Genomic DNA, 20015 nt, shown 5'->3' with positions numbered 1-20015 from the left:
AAATATTCAAAACTGTAAATGCATGATTCTGTTACAAATTACAAATTTAAATTAAGACAGACAAACTAGATTTACCTTTTGCGGAGTATTATTCTTTCCAAAAGCCATATCCTGTAGTATGCGGGCAGTCACCTGAATTATCAACAAGGCCACTATCAGCTATAACAACTAAAATTTTTAGGTAAATACTAAATACCATTCAGATGAGAATACATTGGTGACAACTTGGAGTCCGAGATACATCAACTGGAAAACGATGATCGAGCAAATTGCAAGTTAATTTCTAAACACGGATTTTATCAAAAGGCTGTATGAACAGAGACAAATTGACTCTTAACAAGTTCCATAAGTGAAGAACTGCAAATGCACAAAGGTGTCCTGTATTTCTTAAATAGTTTATCCAGAATAGCAAGGATTACCTTGCCACCATCAACCCCTCCTTCATAGCAGGGTTTCAAACTAATTGCACGCTGAAGGTAAGGTGCCCAACGTCTTGTGAGCAAATCCCTCCTAATCATTTCAACGCCGTTTTGGCAATACTATTTTGAAAAAGAAAAAAGAAAAAAAAGATCAGGTCAACCACACAAACTCACATATCCCAAATATTATAGTGATAAATGGGTAAAGAGCTAAAGTATCAGCTAATGACTTGTATACCTCAAGCATATTTCTAACGAACGATTCTTCATTAAAGAAGTCTCTCCGTACAAATACGAAAGGAAACTTGTATGACAGAGCCTCACTTACTGTTCCATACCCAATCTTTCCTGAAACAGAATATAACTAAGTATCTGATTTTGTTATCAGACTAACAGAAACGAAAAACTTAAATTTTCAACGAAACTTAATCCAATACCGATCATATAGTCACATGCTGCCATCACATCTGGTGTGTATACATCTCTTTTGAGCTTTATAAAATTTGGAGGAAGTTCTTGATTGTCAGATGCACAACATACCTGATTTAGAATAGATTATTATTCTGCTATAATTCAAGTACGGAAAAATATTTGCCTGCCTAAAACAGATCAAGGGGATAGTTCTGCAAACAAAAGTACCAGACAGAGCCATCCAGGCGGTAAATACTCCTCCTTTAGCGTCCAAAAAACAGAATCAGAAGAAGTTTCAACCAGTACAACATATATGTACTCCTGGATCAAACCAAAAAAATAAGAGAAAACCTATAGATTCATAGTAAACAAAAAAAGAAAACAGTACGTCAGATATGTATTGATGGTTAATACACAAAAGAAAACTGAAAATCAAACCAAAAACCATAAAAATATCAGATCTACTAATGAAATAAACATAAAACATGATTTTTTTATTTAGATCTGAACTTGTTTCATTAAAATCCACTAATATATCATATACATACCGATGATTAATACACAAAAGCAACTCAAAAGCATATAAAAAAAACCAAAATGGAACTAAAATCAGCTGCATGTGAAAACCAAGTAATGAATCTATAAAAAACTAAATCGAAACACTTTTTTTTTCCAGTATTCCATATATATACTTCTAGATCGAAGAAGAAGAATAACCAAAACTACAAAAATAACAAAATTAAAGCAAAATTTTTTAGTATGCCATATATGTACTGCTGATTCATAATCTAAAATTTAGCTGCATGTGAAAAACAAGTAGCGAATCTATGAAAAAATAGAATCGAAACACTTTAATTTGAGTATTCCGTATATGTACTTCTGGATCAAACAAGAAAAATCTCCAAAACTATAAAAAAAAAAAAAAAAAAAATTAGAGCAGTATATTTTAGTACAACAAATATGTACTGTTGATTCATAGTCTAAAAATCAACAGCACGTGAAAAACTAGAGAACATCATGAAATCGAACTACCAAAATTGGAAAAAGAAAGTGAAAACATCATGAAATCAATCAGATCTTCATGATTCAGTTGAGAATTAATCAAAAACAAAGAAGAACTGGAGAAAAGATTACATAACATACCTGTAAAACCACGAAACATCTTCACAAACCATAAGTCTAAACTTCATAAGCGGCTGCAGCAGAGAAGAGGAGAGCGAGCGAGAGAAAACGGATCTGAGAAGAAAATTGAGAAAATGTGGCTTTTATTTCTGTTATATTTATAGTGAAGGCCATTTTGGGAATTATTAAAATGCACGTAATAGGTTACACACGTATGTAGGACCTGGGCTTAAAAAATTTGGTCCATTTTTATGTTTTCTTTTAATTATGGACCTCCAATTACTAGACTTTAATGGGTGCACCTGCCACTAAGTAAGAACACTATAATAGTACCTATTGGTAATTCCTACATTATTATATCGGAAGAAGTGAAATCTTGTGGACATTACTTCATAATGGTCTAGGAGTAAATTCGGACATTGTCTAACGAATTTTTCGTGAATTAATTTGTATACAATACATCGGAATCTGAATCTAAGTTGATTACATTGTTGGCTTGAGGATGCTAACAATGACATAAATCCGATTGTGAGTGCATGAGTTTTGTGGTTGTTCTCAGCCATCAATGCATATACAAGTTAGAAAATGTCAAATAGAACTAGGGATGTGCAAAAAAATCGGAACCGAGGATTTTATCCGTATCCATCCGTAGAATTGCGGGTGAACAATCCGCAAGAGTTATGAGCCGGACACGGATGAAATTCTCAAATCCCCACATTTACACGGTTTGGTTGCGGTTGGATTTCGCAATCCGCGGATTTATCGGCAACGCAGGCCACCCAAGATTTTGAAAATCTAATGCCGCTGTAGGAGTTTAAGATCCTATATTTTCTAACTTAAATGTACGTGGCATCCTCAAAAAAATTTCTAAGTGAAATATATGTGTGTCAAATGAACGACATAACACGTTTAATACTCCTTAATTAACTCTCTTAGATCTAGCATTTATGGGTGTTTAGTTGTTAGGTTTCTCATTTCGCCGATTCCTTAATCCTGAAAATTATTTTACATCCTAAAATACTATGCCTAACCTAAACGGCAAAACCTAAGAAGAATTATACCTTTACGGCTTTACCACCATATCTTACAACAACAGAATTGTTTAATGTATATACATGTACAACATCAGCACCAAAAAAGCTGTGACGAGAATTAGATTTTCTCCGGTGAAATCCAAAGGAAAGAACAGACAATTGTGCCTACACTTCTGGTTTGGACTACAACAACGAAAGGATCATTCTCTGCAATGTATGTGGGCAAAATTCAGATTTACAAGAAAATGAATGATGTTTTGTATATGATACAAATTTCAGATAATTTTTGTTTGTGTTACTTTTTTTTTTCCTGATAAAATCCGCGGTTAATCAGCATCCGGTTCGTATCACCAGTTGATCCGCGGATGTGAAATCTGCGGATGATTGGGCCGCACGGATTGGACGCGGATGACCCCTAATCCGCAACCGTCGGTCTGTTGCACACACCTAAATAGACCATTCAGAGACTTTAGTTCGCCATTAGGAGGCAGTAGTGGGCTGTAATTAGTTTTCAGATTTGTATTTAGGCTTCGGCCTTGGTCTCACAAGTTGTTATTTTTCGGTTCACATAAAAAAAAAAAAAACATCATTTGGGGCATATACAAAAAGTTTGGGCATATATTTGGATGACCCTAAATAGTGTGGGGGTGATAACGGGTGTCTAATGAGTGATTAAGTTACTTAGATACTTTGATTAATTAATTAATTTTAATATTAATTTTTTTTTATTATTAACTTTTTTTCTTTTTTTTTGAAATTTTCTTTGTTTTTCCTTTCTTTCTTTTCTTATTGCAAGGAAAATTTTTTTACGACAATTACAGAGTAAAGTTCGGCTAACAATAAAATCAAATTATCAACCGAACTTCTCATTTTTCTTCATCCTGAAAGTGTCGATGAACAGTTCGGTTGATAATTAAACACGAAGATATTAGCCGAACTTCACTTTATGCAGAATAATACTAAGTTCGGATGTTCTATTTTTTTTATCGAATTTGCTGAACCTAAGCTCTGCAGTTGAAGAGTTAAGTTCGGCTGATAAACTTGTTAGCCGAACCTAGGTATGTTTTCACAAAACACAAGTTCGGCTGACAGATTATCATCCGAACCTACGTATATTTTGAAAAAACTTGGGTTCGACATATCACTTGTCAGCCGAACTTAGGTTCGTAAATAAAAAAAATTAACGAAAAAAAATATTAAAAGTTAAAAATTAAATTAAAAAAAATTAAAATATTTTTTTAAAGAAAATATTCTTTTTTAATTTAAAAAATAATTAAAAAATATAAATGATCAGGTCATTTTTTTCATTATGAAAAATGGCTAGATAAGTGGCACTACAGAAACACTATTTAACATCCCGGTTTTGTCATATTCTATATGCTCCAAACTTTTTGAGTATGCCAAATGATGGTTCCAAAAAAAACTGCTTGTTGCCAAGGGGATACACAGAGTTGTATATGCTCCAAGCTTATACACAGAGTTGTATATGCTCCAAATGAGGGTCAAATTGTACAATTTAACCAATTAAAGTGGATATCAGAAGGAAGATGGAAACAACTACTTCCCTTGTACTCAAATGATACCGAAGGAAAGACAAATTCCAGAATATTATACTCATATGGATTAAGAGTGTCTGGGTTGAAGGCTTTTTTGAACCGTTATGCTGCCAAGAGGATACACATAGTTGAAGATTATCCCGAGCTTGAACGTATTTTTGTGTTATGGTTGTTAGGCCAAGTTTTTTCCCCTAATGCTAGCTCAATGACATTAATTGGTTTTCTCGACTCTTTAGAAGATTTAACTAAAACGCCAAATTATGATTGGGTTCTGCAATTTTATCTGAGCCTATACATAAGTCTTGGTGATGCTCGAGTAAGGATAAAGATAGCTTGAATGGATTTTGGGTCGTATTGGAGGTAAGAACCACAATCCCTTTCTATTATTTGATCAATTATCGAGTTAATTGTTAAACTGGTGGTGAATGTACTAACACAACAATGTTTGTCGATGTTATTTTTTCAGTATTGGTGGTATACTTACTTTAAGGTCTGTGAACCTTTGAATGTAATTGCACTTTTGTTTGATAAATAATAATCTTCTATTAAAGTTATCTATTTAAGTTCAAATAAAGAACTTAAAACATACACATTAAATTAAATTTGGGCAACACTTTTAAGATTTCATAACAACTTCCATATCGGAACTCCTCTCTGTTGTCACTGAGCCACTTTACACGACACCTTTGATCAGTTTCCAGCAGGGTTTCACCACTTCTCATGTTTCGAGCCGCTTCCCTTATCATACCAATATACTTGTTAACATTTTTAGAAATTATGGAGAACCGAGCACTCAACACCATCGGATCACGATTGTTGAGGTTCGTTGTTTCTTCTTCAAATTTCAGTAAAACGCGTCCCCAAAACGGAATGGTCTGTAATGCACCATCAACGATTGGATGATTGGTAAAGAAAACATGATTCCTGCAAATGCATTCATATGCTAACGTGCTAAAATTGCGCTGATGTGTAAATCTTCCACTTATTGCTTTTCTTATTTCATTTTGCACATTAGCTCGTAGTTCAACTCTTTGATTTTCGGCCGTATGTTGCTCTTGTATGAACTGAGCCATAAACATATTTTGAGCCATTGAAAAATCTAAGAAAATAGGAAGGTGTGAGTTAAAATGAAATTAGAATTGTGTATTTATAGACAGATGAATTTATGTCTGTTGGATTGGATCTAACGAACAATGTAATCTTGACCGAGCAGCCTATTCTAAACCGCTACCGGTCTAAAAAACACCGAACGATGTACTCTTGACCGAGCGGTCGCCAGTTTGCCAGCTCCATAGTGGGTGCAAAAATAACAAACTTTATAGTTTGCCATGCCCATAGGAACCGGCCTTAAGCAGGATATTATCCCATCTTTACGAATCATCAATTCTCGGCAGGTTACACTTAATATGAGGGGTCTTCAACTCTACATGACTGCAATGAACACAATGGCAATTTATTGCTACAAGAACATCAACAACTACCAGAACTCATTGGCAATTGCCTCAACATCAGTACTGTATACTCTATATAAAAGTTAATGTTGATGCAGCTTACTCCCCCCCTTTTCTAGTGTTGTACCTGCAGAATGGTGTGGCACATAAACTAAACCATAAAATTAATCCACCAGATTAAGAAGGCATTAACCAAACCTTAAAACATTCATCCATTCCCATTAAAAATCTCTTAGTAAAGCACCACAAAAGTAGTACTTAGAAAAAAGATTAAACAAAAGTTGCAGTATTTTGTGTTGTGGTAGTGTGTTTTTCCAATCTAAACTTGTTTTATGACCCCAATAAGCATCAGTACTGTTGTTGTTAATTCTAAACATTGGGACTCCAAATTAGGTTCCATAAACGAGAATTAAATAAACCTAATACATCTGGTAATACTTTCCTAACCAGCCCTTTGTATTCCTGTTCTTCACTGTTCTTCTTCTTCATCACCACAAGCACCATTTCCCCTGTTTCATCCCCACCACCACCACCACCACTACTAATCAAATCCTCCACCAATAACCCCTTTTCCTCTTCCACCACCACCTCTTCTTCTACAGCCTCGTTTCCAAAATCATCAGTATGAAACAAGCTCTTCACAGGCAATGGTGATTGTGTGTATGAAATACTCTGTTTTTCATCATCAATACTTGAAATTTTCCCCTTAACTCTCGAACCCATTTTGTCTGCTCTCTTCTTCTTCCCACTAGTACTACTATTCTTCACTATTTCAAGATTTGTCAAGTGTTCTTCAAAAGCTTCGATGGCTTGATGAATAAGCTGCCGATTTGGTGACAAATCCCATCTATACCAGTAACTTGTATAACATTCAAAACACCCACATTCAAAGTCTGGAGATTTATGTTTCTTTTTCTTCTTGTTGTTGTTTTTGGAAGAATCTGCTTCTGGGTTTGTTGTTTCTGTTGTAATAATGGACCTGGTAATGAGATAAGCTAGTACCTCTCTATCTTCAAGAGTAAGAAGAGATGCTAATGTTAAGATTGTAACTGGTAATACCTTGAACACTGATAATGCATCTCTGTGTGGACCAAAATCATATCTTGAAATAGAAGAACAAGGTGATGATGATGAATGTGGAGATGGAGATGGGTATATTTTACCTTTGTTGTTATTTTTCTTCTTCATTTTCAGAAGAAATGACTACTACTGCTGCTGCACTCTATCTCTCTCTGGGTTGTTTTTTAAGAGTGGGGTGTTGGAAACAGGGAGCAGAGAGGTAAAAAAGGACTGAAGGCCTGAGAGAGTGAGAGAGATAGGGACGGAAGAAAAGCAAGGCGATGGTCTGTCACTGTTGTGGTGTGGTGTCTCAGGTTAGTACAGTAGAGTACACAACACAGACCAACCGGTTATTGCAGGTTTCTAGCGCTTAGTGGTGTGCCTTTTGGTTACAAGTTAAAAATCCGTACCTCTGTGTGGTTTGCAGGTTTCTATGTAAACTCTCGGAACCAAATTTTGTTTGGTGCTTGTTTGGATGGTGTGTGATGGGGATGGTATTATTTTAAGAAAAAAAATTGAGATTACCCAAATTAGGGACTGAAAAGCAGAAGATAGGGGAAAGGGTATAAAAGGATTTACTAGCGATATAGATATTACTTTATACAAAGACCAAAAAGTCCAAAGAAGATGAAGAAAATATTAGAGATAAGCCATCCCTGCCTCGGCCTATGGCTGATGAAGTAGGTGACTGAGCTAAATAGTAGCCCGGTTGTGTTCAAAATAGCTTGTCATTTTCACGAGGGGTGTTAGACTAGATTCCACGTTATTATTGGACATAAATTTGGACCTCTGAAGTTTGAGCAGTGCTTCTTTATTGTTTGTGAGGCCTTGCGTCACTGTATTGTCCATTTATTGAAAAAAGATTGGGATTGGGAAGGAATCAAAGTGCAAGAATATTTTGTAAATGTTGTTGACCCAATTGTGTACTACCTTTGTGTGTTTTTCCCTCCCAATTTTATGACTTTTACCTAGCAACTCATGTACACAAGTAATTACTATCATAAATTTCTTGCTGTGCAAGTGGTGTGGCACCACAAATCATCAAATTCTGTTACTGGGAGTTGGATAGATTGATTATTGATGATAGGGAAATATGTATGTGGGAAGTTGGGGGAACAGGCCAAATTGATATGCAACATGGTGGAGTCAGGGGAGAACCATAATCATTTTACTACACATTTTACATTAGCCAACACTTGCAAACTTTCAAAATCATGGCAATGGTGATAGTATCCTTTGAGCAGCTACATTTTGCATGCATAGCTCTATTAGTGTGTTTGCAACAAAGCTCATTAGTCTCCACACCATATTTAACTACCAACAAGGAACTGACTATAGGCAAGAAAATGTAGTAGAAAATAGCACACAGATGTGTAGATGTAGTACAGCAAAAAGAGAGGTGAAAGCCCGGTAGAATCAGAGGAAGAAATTTTACCACAGAGAGGAAGGGAGAGAGACGAACTCACAAATTTAGGCGTAATGCAACAGCAGACTTTCAAAGTGAGCTTGTGAATTCTTCATCAGACTCAAGTGCAGACATAGTTTCCTGCGGAAGACATAGCTCTAAGTCCACACTCCCTCCACCTTCACGACCTGGGTACAACCATACATTTCCACTGTAATTCACAGATGACCCACTACGGACAGCTATTACCTTTCCCCAACCAAATTCGCACCCGTACATATCAAACCTCGGCGAACTACCAATGGACACCATCGCCTGACCAGGGACACGTCTAACTGGGAGAAATGAGGGATTCTTTGGCCAAACATTTAGCCACTGACGCACTTTATCATCAGTTCGACTAGCTACAGCCTCATGCAACAACCAAGCTGCCCATCCAAGCTCGTGGCCAAGTAGCTCTCTTGACGTGGTTATACCTGTCACTGACCCTGCACAACAACCAAAGTAGTTGATGGACAAAGGTGGGTTTAATCTTAACCTATCATTAACGAGCAACCTGCAGGCTGTTTCTTGCTCTTCATGCACACCCAGGACCCGTGTCACTGACCTCCAGACTAGCGCACTCAAGGCTTGTAATGAAGAGATCTTATTGGTGCAGGCCTCGCTATTCGCTTTACTTTTGAGCTGAGTGATTGATTGAGCTGAGAAATGAAAAATCCTCTTGCTGAGTGGTGGTGATGCAATGGTTCGCTCAATAAACTCATCATGGTGAGAAAATGGAAGGTTGAAGCCGGTGTAATCTTCTTGTTGTTCCTCCTCGGAAAACCAGCGTTTAGTAATAGGAGGGAGGGGTGAAATGGACTCCACGTTTCCTTTTTTTCTACAAATTTCTGCCCATGTACTAAAAAAATGCCAGAAAGAGGTGCCATCACCCACAACATGGTTAAAAGAACAACCAACGAAATACCCATCAACAAGCTCTGTTACCTGTACAGCAAGCAAAGGCTCGGTGTGACCATCATGGTTTATGGATCCATTTAAAGCAAAGAAAGATCTCACTATTGGTGGTACATTGAGTGGGTTTAGAATATCTGCAACTGTGACCTTTTCCGCAATAGCGTAGATGAACTCAGCTCCTTGTGAGTCACTGCAGTCTAAGAGAACTGTATATGAAGGTGGATCATCTTGTTTTCTAGTCGATAAGCGACCACAGAGTGGATAGAAGTGACTGAGTGTAAGAGATAGTGAGTTCTTGAGTTGTTCAATGATTTTGATCATGGAGTATAATGGATATTCGTGATCAGAGAAAGATGGGGTTTTAGCAAAGAGAAGACCCTTCTGTATTGGTTGTGCAGAGAGAAAAGAAAGATCCCAGGGTGTTAAATTGAATTCCTTTTGTGTCTCTTCTATGATGCATTGTGGCTTTATCGTGAATGTTGAGAGAATGCGAACAACTTCTGACCCTACACTACTCATTATAACAGGATATATCGACTCTTGGTTGGTCTTCCAGTTGATGGTCCCAAGGGTACACACAGATCAGCAGGTGCAACAGTTGCTACAGTGTCACGCATACGCTGCCTTATCTGTCCTCTTAAAATAAAATTGCTTGCAGGTCCAAATTAGTTCATGTGCCTTAGAATCCTAGTTAGCTGACAAAGAAGAGACATGGGATGTGATCAAGTTAATAAGACGTGTTAGAACATGCAGAAACAGTTAAAAATACAGAGTGCCTAACAATCTTATAATCTACAAATTACTTAACCAAGTAGTAGTATCGAGGGATTAACAAGTCTAAAGAGCTTTATCTGCCAGCATCACAAGAACCTGCCAAATTGACATTCTCTTTGGACCTGCAACTTCCTACGCCACTCCTAGAACCATCTATGTGATTCCACTTGCGACATGACTGCATGACTAGATCCCTACAGTTACTCAACGCAACATAGTTCACTTACACTACCACTCCCTCAACGCAGTTTACTTACCCAGTTACATTTACCAGTACACAATTGATAAGAGTTCCATACCGAATACTCGGACAACTTAACAAATCACAATTCTTAGAAGTTGTATTCTTTTATTCTGTGTGAATGTTCCAGAGATGTTCTACATTCCTTTATCACTCATCAGTGAAACTCTATCATTTGCTTTGGAAACCAATAGATTGGTGGTAAATTTCTGGCACTGACTGAACTTAATAACAAAAACTTATGAAAATCTAATGTAAACGGTTGGTCAAATCAAATCGCATTCTCTGACCCACCTACCTACGGAATCAAATTCATCACCATTGCAAACTAAACCCAAGCACTTGATCAGTTGCATTTTACAAAATGTTAATATCCCTTGGGACACATAAAAGTATTGGAAGAAAAATATTTTCAAATGTAAAAAGTAAACAATTTTGAAACGTAAACTTCATCAAGTTCATATTGCTGTACAGTCAGTGATATCCGATTTACTGATAACATAAAGAAATTAAGAAAATGAAGGACATCTAAAATCTTCAATTCAGAACATATGGAGAAAAGGCAGATAAGTTTGTAGTCAAACCATTTCACCAAAGGCTAGGATATTCTTATCAACTAACCTTGTATGCCTGGTAGCTATGGAACTATTAAACACCACATTACCATAAAGCTACTTAACAGGACCGGACTCACTAAGTTTTCCCTGAAAAATATGTCTTGCTTGTTACGAAATGTGGGTTTATTTGCAATGTTATTATTGGTACTTTACTTGTTTATGAAAAATGTAGGATGATGGATTGCATTTCTAACTGACATGCTTAATAGCCAAAATACTTGAACAAAGCAACAACAACATTCGAAGTGAAGTTCAGTGGCCCAACATCAGCCTTGGTTGAATAAAAGAACAACCCACTTCAAGCTACATCTTGAGTCTTGACAGTCACACTACAACAAACTAGCAATGTGAGTTTTGAATTTCATCAAACACTTTATGTGGGTGTATAACTCAAATTCCTAAAAGCATTACTCAACTGTCCGGATGCAATTATAACTAGAACAGCATTTCAGTGGGAGAAAAATCAGAAATATATGGATGATCAAAAAGCAAATAGGAAAAAAAAAAAAAACTTAATCAGAGGTTTCAATCACATACAGACTGAAGAAATTCATTAAACTAAATTAACAAGCAAACATAAAAGAAACAACTTAAAGATACCCAACCCAAGGAATAAAATGAAAACAATAGCCTGAAGGAATTATGGGATCAAGGGTTGAGAATTACCAAAATCTCGTGTGATCACGGCCGAAATGGCAAGAACATGGAATGATTTTCCAAGCACCAAAATTTTGGGGAGGGGACTCTGGTTTTAGACAGCCTTCTTCCTCAGGAGGAGGAGTTTCTGATGGAGAGTCAACACAATTTCGTCATCAAAAAAATTATTAGTCAACTGAAAGTGTCATGTTAATGGCCCCGGACCCCGGTCTTGTGATCTTGTCCCGTAACCGATAGGACCTGCAGTCAAAACATAAATGGGGCCGGGAATGTCTCAAGACAAAAATAAAATAAACAAAACTAGTCATAAAAACCTAAGCTGACCAAATTTGTGTACAAAAACCCCACTTAAATGTTGGGATTCATTAAAACTCCATCTTAAACTAAATTGATACAAAAACTCCAAATTTTAAAAAATTGATACAAAATTCCCAAATTTCAAAATTAGTTTCATTAAATTTTATGATGAAACCAAAAATTGGTTTCGTCAAATTTTATGAGGTTTCATCAAATTTTATGATGAAACCTAAATTTTTGGGGTATTTGTGTTACTTTTGTTTTGACTGGTTTTTTGTGGATGGATAGTGACACCTTTGGGGTTATAACTCGCGGACCGCAAAATAAATGATCTCAAAGTACATAAAGAACGCGCGATTGGGGATATCAAAACTAACTGGGGATATAGCTACATGAAAAAAACTGGATCCAAATATCAAATCTGGGTCGTCCCTTATCTAATTATTTTTTTAATTCCTAATCTAGCCCTCACTAATCAGGTTTAGTGGCTAATAATAATTAGTAAAATCTTAATTATTTGGGGATAGATTAGTGTGTTTTTGTATTTGAATTTGTGTGAGTGAGGTGAGAGTAGAAGAAGGGAAAAATATTTTTGAGTTGAATTATTTTTTGTGAAAATGGAAGATGATTGTGAGGAGAGAATTGCTGCTGCTGAATCTTTAGCTCAACTACAACAAGAAGCATGTCTTCAATCTTCGGTTAATGATAACAACTCACAATTGGACTTGTATGATGAACCAACACCCTTGGAATATGATTTTCGTGAGCATGAAGTGTTTTTTGAAGAACCAACCCAAGAAAGTAAACAAGTTCAACATACAAGCATCCCCAACACATAGGTAATGCCGCCAAGAGGTCGAAAATTTGATTATTTTTTTTGAAACCGTCATTTTTCTCTGAAAATGCTTGGTGCCGTCATACTCGTAGTATGAATACCACGCCGATACCAACAGAACCGGCATGGTATTCATCCTATTTTGCATGCCGGCGACAATTATCCCCCATTCTGAATCGACCGCCGGCGTGGTCTTCAACCCAACAATTCCATGCAGGCACGCAGTTAACTTTTTACCTACCATCGAATATTCCATGGAATATCCAAACTGGCATGGTTCACTCCTAACTTAACTACGCCGATACCACAAGAAAAACATCCATGAGTTAAAGATTTTTGAACTTAAATATCGGCGTAGTAATTAAATTATCGAGCACGCCGGCACCAAGTACCGGCGTTGTTTGTAAACTAGGGACAAAGCCGGCACAAAGTATCCGCTTAGAACCTTACGTATCGAACATGCCGGCATTGCAAATCCCGGCATAAATTTTCAAGAAAATACAATATCGGTACTGTTAAAACTTAGCTCCTCTTTTTCAAGTGCAATTCCGGAATGCCGGAACATTAATTGAGAATGCCGTCACATGTTTCCGGCTTTGAGTACTATCGTCGAGCATGCCGGGTACTAGTAATTAAATTTTAGTCGGAACTAATTCAATTTTATTTTCATTCATTGCTTAGATTGTGACATACATTGATCCAGCAAATTCCAAGCTTGGTCCGGATACGTCTGAATACTATAAAATGCCTCCGGTATGTTACCAAACACCTAGTTTTTAGAACTTTATGTGGGTATTGCTTGTAATTAACCTTATAATCTCTCATTATTGTCCTTATGTAGGAAAAAAAATCTCCAGAGGAAGCAATTGCTTAGGCAAAAGAGACGGCTCTTAAGAACATGTGTGTGTTGGTGAGGAATACCCAACCTTCAGATAATCGTTTTGAGATGGTTTGTGAGAGAAGTTGGAAATACAAGAAGAAGGATAGCCATAATAAAAAGGATTATGTATATCCAAAAAAGACTGATAGGGTGTACAAGACTCGTACGAGGAAGTGCATGGTATCTATTTCACCATGATACCTTTCGACGAAGCAATTGACTGTCACAATATATGGCTTCACATAATTTTCAACCAAAAGATATAGACCAGAATCCATTACTAATGTTTGGACTTCTTCACATTCCTTAAACAAATTTCAATGAGACGCGGCTTGGTTTCGGCAACAACGCACAGCCTTGTTATGATCCTACAATTAGGAGATAATACGATTAAGAGGTTTTATATAAATACAAAACAATACATATGCACGAGATAAAAATTCTTACATAGGTTTGATAGATAGTACGAGCGCAAGAGTCCTTGTAGCCAAATAGATGCCCCGGATCATAAGAAGCTGCACTCCAAATTTTACCACCATCAAGGTCAGGTATCATGTCATCAGTATGAGGAAGGTGTGAACCTTTAACTTTTACTCTGCCTGTTCCCTTGCCTTGTGTTGGTTGTTGACTTGGCCAAACTTGTTTCACTACTACTTGGCTTTGGGTTGCTACTTGACTTTGATCAATCTCATTATCTTCCTCCTCACTTTCCTCTTCATCTTGCTCATATTGCTCCTCTTCCTCATCTTCCTCCTCAATAGCTCCGACAGATTCACGGATTACGATTTTACTACGATCACGACCAGTCTCCAAAATATCCCCTCTTGTCTCAGCGCCCAAACATTTTTTGTTAATCTCTCAAGGAGGCAGAGACTGAGGAGTATCAAGACCATCCTTCCTTTTTTCTTAGTGACAACAGCTTTAGCTTTTCCTCTGTGTTAGCCTCCTTTGCTTTGGCTTCCTTTGCTTTAGATCTGTTTCAAAAGAAGCACGAAATAAATATAAGTAAACTAACCTTCATTTCTAATACCGGCATAAATACAACATATTCCGTCTTAGAATCATCACTATCGACATACAGTAAAACGGTACCGGACATGACGGGACACGGTACCAGCATTGAAAAATAGTTATCGAGGATGCTGGTACACTTTGGTAAATTCCTGGAATACAAAATACAAGTACCGGCATAAACGTAAAACAAGAACCCACACCGGTACCTAGTACCGACATTGGAAAAAAAAATATCAAAGATACCAGTACTATTTTTGAATCTCCTGGATAAAAAATCTGGTACCGGCATGGAATATAACCAAAAATGTATGCCCGTACAAATAACAAAATCATAGGGTTTTCTGTTTACTAGAAGGTCACTACCGGCATACTCGTAGAACTTCAAATTAATGTCGGTACTGAACTACGAAGTGGTATTCATCCTAAAACCGTGTTCCGGCGTGGTCTTCATCCTAGATCGAATGCTGGTACTCGTTCCCGGTGTGGTATTCATACTAAATTGAATGACGGGAAGCACTACCGGTGTGGTCTTCATCCTAGATCGAATGCCGGTACCTAATCCGGTTTGGTATTCATACTAATTTGAATGCCGGGAGTTCTGAAACTCAACTGTTTCAGTTAGGGTTTCGCGATTTTGACCTAAACCCATAGCTACAAATCGATTGAAAGTTTGAAACACTAATTAAACAGTTTAAAATGACTAACCTTCTCACAGAAGCCATCTTTGCGAGCAGTTGATCGTCCGATAACGCTGCTTCTTCCTCTTCCTCGTCTTCCTCCTCTTGAACAATCAAATCGAGTTTTTCTTTTAATTTATGTTGAGCAGTCGATCTTGGGTTCGATTGGGAAGTTGTTTTCTTTCGTGGAGGCATGGTTATGATTCGGGTAGGTTAGTCGAAGAATTTTTTTTTATTCAACGATTAATCGTCGATGAAGAATGATGGTGTGAACGATGAAGAAGATGAAGAAAAAAAATCGAAACCTAACCCTAACTAAGAATGACGGAACTGATGGTGTAAATGGGGGATATTTGATTTGGTTTTTGATTTTATGTTTTAGTAGGAAGGGTATAACAATCTTTTCATAATGTTTTAAAATTAATCTAAGGGTGTTTTAGTATTTTAGCCCCAAAAAACACCCCTTACCAGGCACCTTTTGGTTGGGGGAATTAATTCATATCCCCCAATCGCGCGTTCTTCATAGAGCTTCCTTTTATAATGAGAGACTTTACGAATAAAACTTCATTTTGTGCTGCTACCGTTTTTGAAGTTGAATCGGCTGGTGAAACTGAAGCTAGAACAATATGGACAGCGTTAAAGAAAGTTGTGGAGCCTCGTATCATTACAGAAAGTTATAGAAAGTGATGTGCACTATTTTATCAAACATTTTTCTTCTGGGCAGTTTGATGGTAATACTAGGACGGATGCCATCTTTATAGACATTCCCTGTATGTTTGGTTGGCCGAATTCTTGAAATCACGTTTTTTACGGGCTTCAGTTTTCCAGCAAATTCTCCATATAGAGTCCTACCCCTCCCCTCCTAAGATTTGCTAAGAAACTTATCAAAGAATTTATGAACCCACCTTTTTTAATCTCCAAATCCCATATATATGCAATTTTAAGATTTGAGGTTAATGTCAATGGTACAAAGACTTTAACACAAGAAAACTCTATAAATTCCAGGAATTTTAATTGAATTACCAAACACAAATTCCAGGAATTTTAATTGAATTACCAAACACACAAGGACTTTATATGAATCTCAGAAATTTATAATTCCATGTGATTATACATTCCTGGAGACGGTGAATTCCAAACAAACGCACCATCAGGTTTTTTTTTCCAGTTTAGAAGATTGCCTCAAGAAGCTTGTATTTTTACTTTTTAACTTAGATTAGTTTAAAAGATTGCCTCAAGAAGCTTGTATTTTTACTTTTCAATTTAGATTATATAATTATGTATTTTTACTTTTCAACTTAGATTATGTAATTCTGTTGCTCAGTTTTTCTTTCAAGTTTAGAAGCTTGTATTTTTACTTTTCAACATAATTATATAGTTCTGTTGCCCAATTTTCTCTTTTCAGTTGAGAAGCTTGTATTTTTATTTTTTTTATTTTTCAACCTAGATTATGTAATTTTTTCTTTCCAGTTGAGAAGCTTGTATTTTTATTTTTCAACCTAGATTATGTAATTCCGTTGTTCATGAACTTGTCTTATGTCCCAGTCTGTGCCTTATGTACTAGTCTGTGCCTGGTAGCCTTGTTGAAGACCTTCGTCCAAAATAAAAGAAGAAAGGAAAAATTAGTAAAAAGTAACACCTTTTAAAATATTCCAGGACCGTCGTTGACCAGATGATAGTAGGCTAGTAGCCCTGATGAACGTAAAATAGGATCAGAGAAAATTATTTTTGAAGTTAGTAAATATAAATATGATCAGAGAAGATTATTTTTGAAGTTAGTAAATATAAATATGATCAGAGAAGATTATTTTTGAAGATAGTAGTATGTCCGTTCTTAGTTGTTAAAGGCGACAGCGAACTCAAGCACCATACTCACCAGTCATGGCCATTGACCACATGACCATTTTTAAAACATCGATTTTTTCTTGGGAGCATGAAGAAATTAGTAGGGATGGCCATTTGCCCCACCCAAACTCATTTCCGTGGGTATCCGCCCCGTTCGGGTAGAGTTTTACCCACACAAATGGAGATGGGATCAGGTATGGATAATACCCGAAAATTAAGCTACGGGGATGGGGTGGGGATGGGATTCAAGGTCCCCGCCCCATACCCGCCCGTCTCTTTCACAAGTTAGGGATTTAGACTTTTTCACAAGTTAGGAATTTATACTTTTATGCAACAATGTGTATAATTTTTATACTTCCACCACTTAGTCAAGCTTTCTTTTATGTATCATATTCTCGATTTAGTCAAGCTTTCTTTCATGTATTATATTCTCGATTGTTCTCGTACATTCATCATTTTCGTGCTTTCTTTCATGTATTATATTCTCGATTGTTCTTGTACATTCATCACTTTCGTTCTTTATTTTTTTGTGATCAAACACATTCTCTAAAAGTTAAAATAGAGAAAATGAAGCAGATAATGAAATGATTAACGTGGACGAAGATAGCACGGGACAGGAAAAACAGAAAAACTAAAAAGTCATTAATAAATTCTTTTGTTCACTTTAAGATAAATTAAAAAATTTAAGATTCCGGGATGCGCCGTTATTATTTTTATTTGAATCATATTTAAGTTTTGATTATAATAAAATTTATATATTAACTCAGTGTTACGGGTAATCCATGGAAAACCCGCCCATATGGTTATCCCCATACCTGCCCGTCCCAATTCATATGGCTTTTTGCGAACGGGGCAGTGACTGGGATTGACACTACCCGCCCAATGACCATCCCTAGAAATGACATGAACCAGAAACAAATGATAAAATGACTAGTTTCCACATAAACACGAAAAAGAAGACGTTGAGGAATTCGTACATCACCACATATTTATATAGCAAAAAGCCAACAACCATGCGTAGTCACAGCCAAAAATTGTTGCTTATTCAATGCAACTTCGGTGCTACAAACCTACAATACAAGACCCCAATCATGACGTCTTCATACCCCAATATACTACTAATCACCTTTCTTAGTTTGATTATTCGCTGATGATGATGTTTTTGCTGCAACTGTCCTTGCCTTGTCTTCAGATAATTTTGAGTGGATCTCATCCCGTTGTCTAAAATACATCTCAAATGATCTTGGTAGAAATCGAGGAAGCAGAAACCCAAACAGATTGATTGAGAAATACACCAAATTTGCTACTGCCAAGCACTTTCCAAACCAATACCACGCCACATCCTGCAGTCAGAAACCACACAAAGTCAGAGCCATGCGCCTCAAATCCCACTTGCATCAGGGGTGGGAAATTTCATGTTTTGGCAATTTTTTTTGCCATTACTAGGGCAAATGGGTTGGCTGTCACCCAAGAACACCAGATTACGTTGTGTCAGGCACTAGGCCTAAGCGCCCAGAAAAGAAAACAAAAAAGTTGTTCACATTTTTGCGCCTAGGGCTCTAGGCGCTCGCCTTCCACAACATAGCACCAAACTATGTATGAGCACAAGCTTAACAAATATAATGAAAGAACAAAAGCAATATATATGACAGATCTAAAGCATTAATGCGAGGGAAATAGAGAGCATGCATACCGTCATTTGAGCGTTAACAGGTAGAGTCTTATTAACCCAAACATCTTGAATCCAATCAGTGATAACAAAAATCCTTCTAACAGTATACAACAACGGAACCAAAGCTCTAATAGGCGGAGAAAACAAAGAAAACCCACTTATAATATTCTCAGTCAGTATCTGAAAAGACAATAAAAACAATGCAGGAGTAGCACAACGCAGTGCATGGTCATCACCTCTAGCAAAACCACCTAAAACATAAGCCAACGGCAAGAACATACCAATAGTTGTACCAACCATAACATACAACCTAAACATCATCAGCTTACTGCCTTCAAAGATTTCTCTTGATGATGATCCTGAAAATGCCCCTGTATTGTTATTTCCATGAGAAGGAAATGCTAGACGTGATAAGAGCAACAGATATGCTGATGCGAAAGCAGGGAAAATAAGATCTATCAGTGGGACTAATCCACTTGCTGAGAAGACCAGTATGAATGCTACCAATTGTAATTCTATTACTCTTAACGATCCCATTACTCCACCTACAACTGCTTGTTGTTGGTTTTGTGGTGGTGCCATTGATGCTTTATATTTAGTTGAAGATGGTGGTGCTGCTAAAACTTCATCTTTTGTTGGATCTGTTCTTGGACCTACCGCTAATGATAATCCAGACATGATTAGTTTTGTTAATCTCTTCTTTCAACTCTCAAGAACTTCAAGGTGTTAGAAAGTTGATTTGTTTATAAATGAACTTTGATTATCTGGTTTTGTTCGACATTATTGAGCTCAGGGTTGTTTTTGTGACATATACTGCATGGTAAAGAGATTTATTTGCAGTGTGACAATGAGACACATGTATGAGTTATTGGTGGGTGTTTGACACGTGGTCGGTTTATCAAACACGTGTCTCTGTAGAGGTGAATAATTATTCACTGCATGCGACAGTTGAATGGTAACACGTAAATGTCGCCATGTTAGGTGATTGACCCTTTCCTAGAATTTGGACAAAAATTTCAGTCCAAAGAAGTCTTTTTAACCCTATATATGAAATGGCTTTAGCTGATGCCCCGTCCAAACCGGAAAACATTT

At 36.8% G+C, this 20015-nt stretch overlaps 3 protein-coding genes across 4 annotated transcripts; all 3 read right to left on the bottom strand.

The window, feature by feature from the left end:
* Positions 1-6187: 6187 nt before the first annotated feature.
* On the bottom strand, positions 6188-7228 carry LOC113281015. The gene has a single exon (XM_026529645.1). The coding sequence runs from the start codon at positions 7179-7181 to the stop codon at positions 6363-6365; it is 819 nt and encodes a 272-aa protein (XP_026385430.1). The 5' UTR covers positions 7182-7228; the 3' UTR covers positions 6188-6362.
* Positions 7229-8198: 970 nt separating this feature from the next.
* Positions 8199-11866, bottom strand: LOC113281014 (uncharacterized acetyltransferase At3g50280-like). 2 transcript variants are annotated; one of them, XM_026529644.1, is made up of 3 exons: positions 11713-11866; positions 9562-10109; positions 8199-9444 (listed from the first exon to the last, which is right to left on the bottom strand). In XM_026529644.1, exons 2-3 carry the CDS (start codon positions 9931-9933, stop codon positions 8548-8550), a joined length of 1269 nt encoding a protein of 422 aa, XP_026385429.1. In that variant the 5' UTR covers positions 9934-10109; positions 11713-11866; the 3' UTR covers positions 8199-8547. The 2 variants fall into 2 exon arrangements, with proteins under 2 accessions (XP_026385429.1, XP_026385428.1); XM_026529643.1 differs by having other exon boundaries at positions 8199-10109.
* A 6304-nt stretch (positions 11867-18170) lies between these two features.
* On the bottom strand, positions 18171-19733 carry LOC113277281. The gene is made up of 2 exons (XM_026526415.1): positions 18945-19733; positions 18171-18594 (listed from the first exon to the last, which is right to left on the bottom strand). The coding sequence occupies exons 1-2, from the start codon at positions 19599-19601 to the stop codon at positions 18370-18372; spliced, it is 882 nt and encodes a 293-aa protein (XP_026382200.1). The 5' UTR covers positions 19602-19733; the 3' UTR covers positions 18171-18369.
* Between the last annotated feature and the right edge of the window lie 282 nt (positions 19734-20015).

The sequence above is a fragment of the Papaver somniferum genome, chromosome 5, assembly GCF_003573695.1.
Source record: "Papaver somniferum cultivar HN1 chromosome 5, ASM357369v1, whole genome shotgun sequence".
NCBI lineage: Eukaryota > Viridiplantae > Streptophyta > Magnoliopsida > Ranunculales > Papaveraceae > Papaver > Papaver somniferum.
Note: the sequence above shows the minus strand (reverse complement) of the source record. Positions and strands in the feature narration are given on the sequence as shown.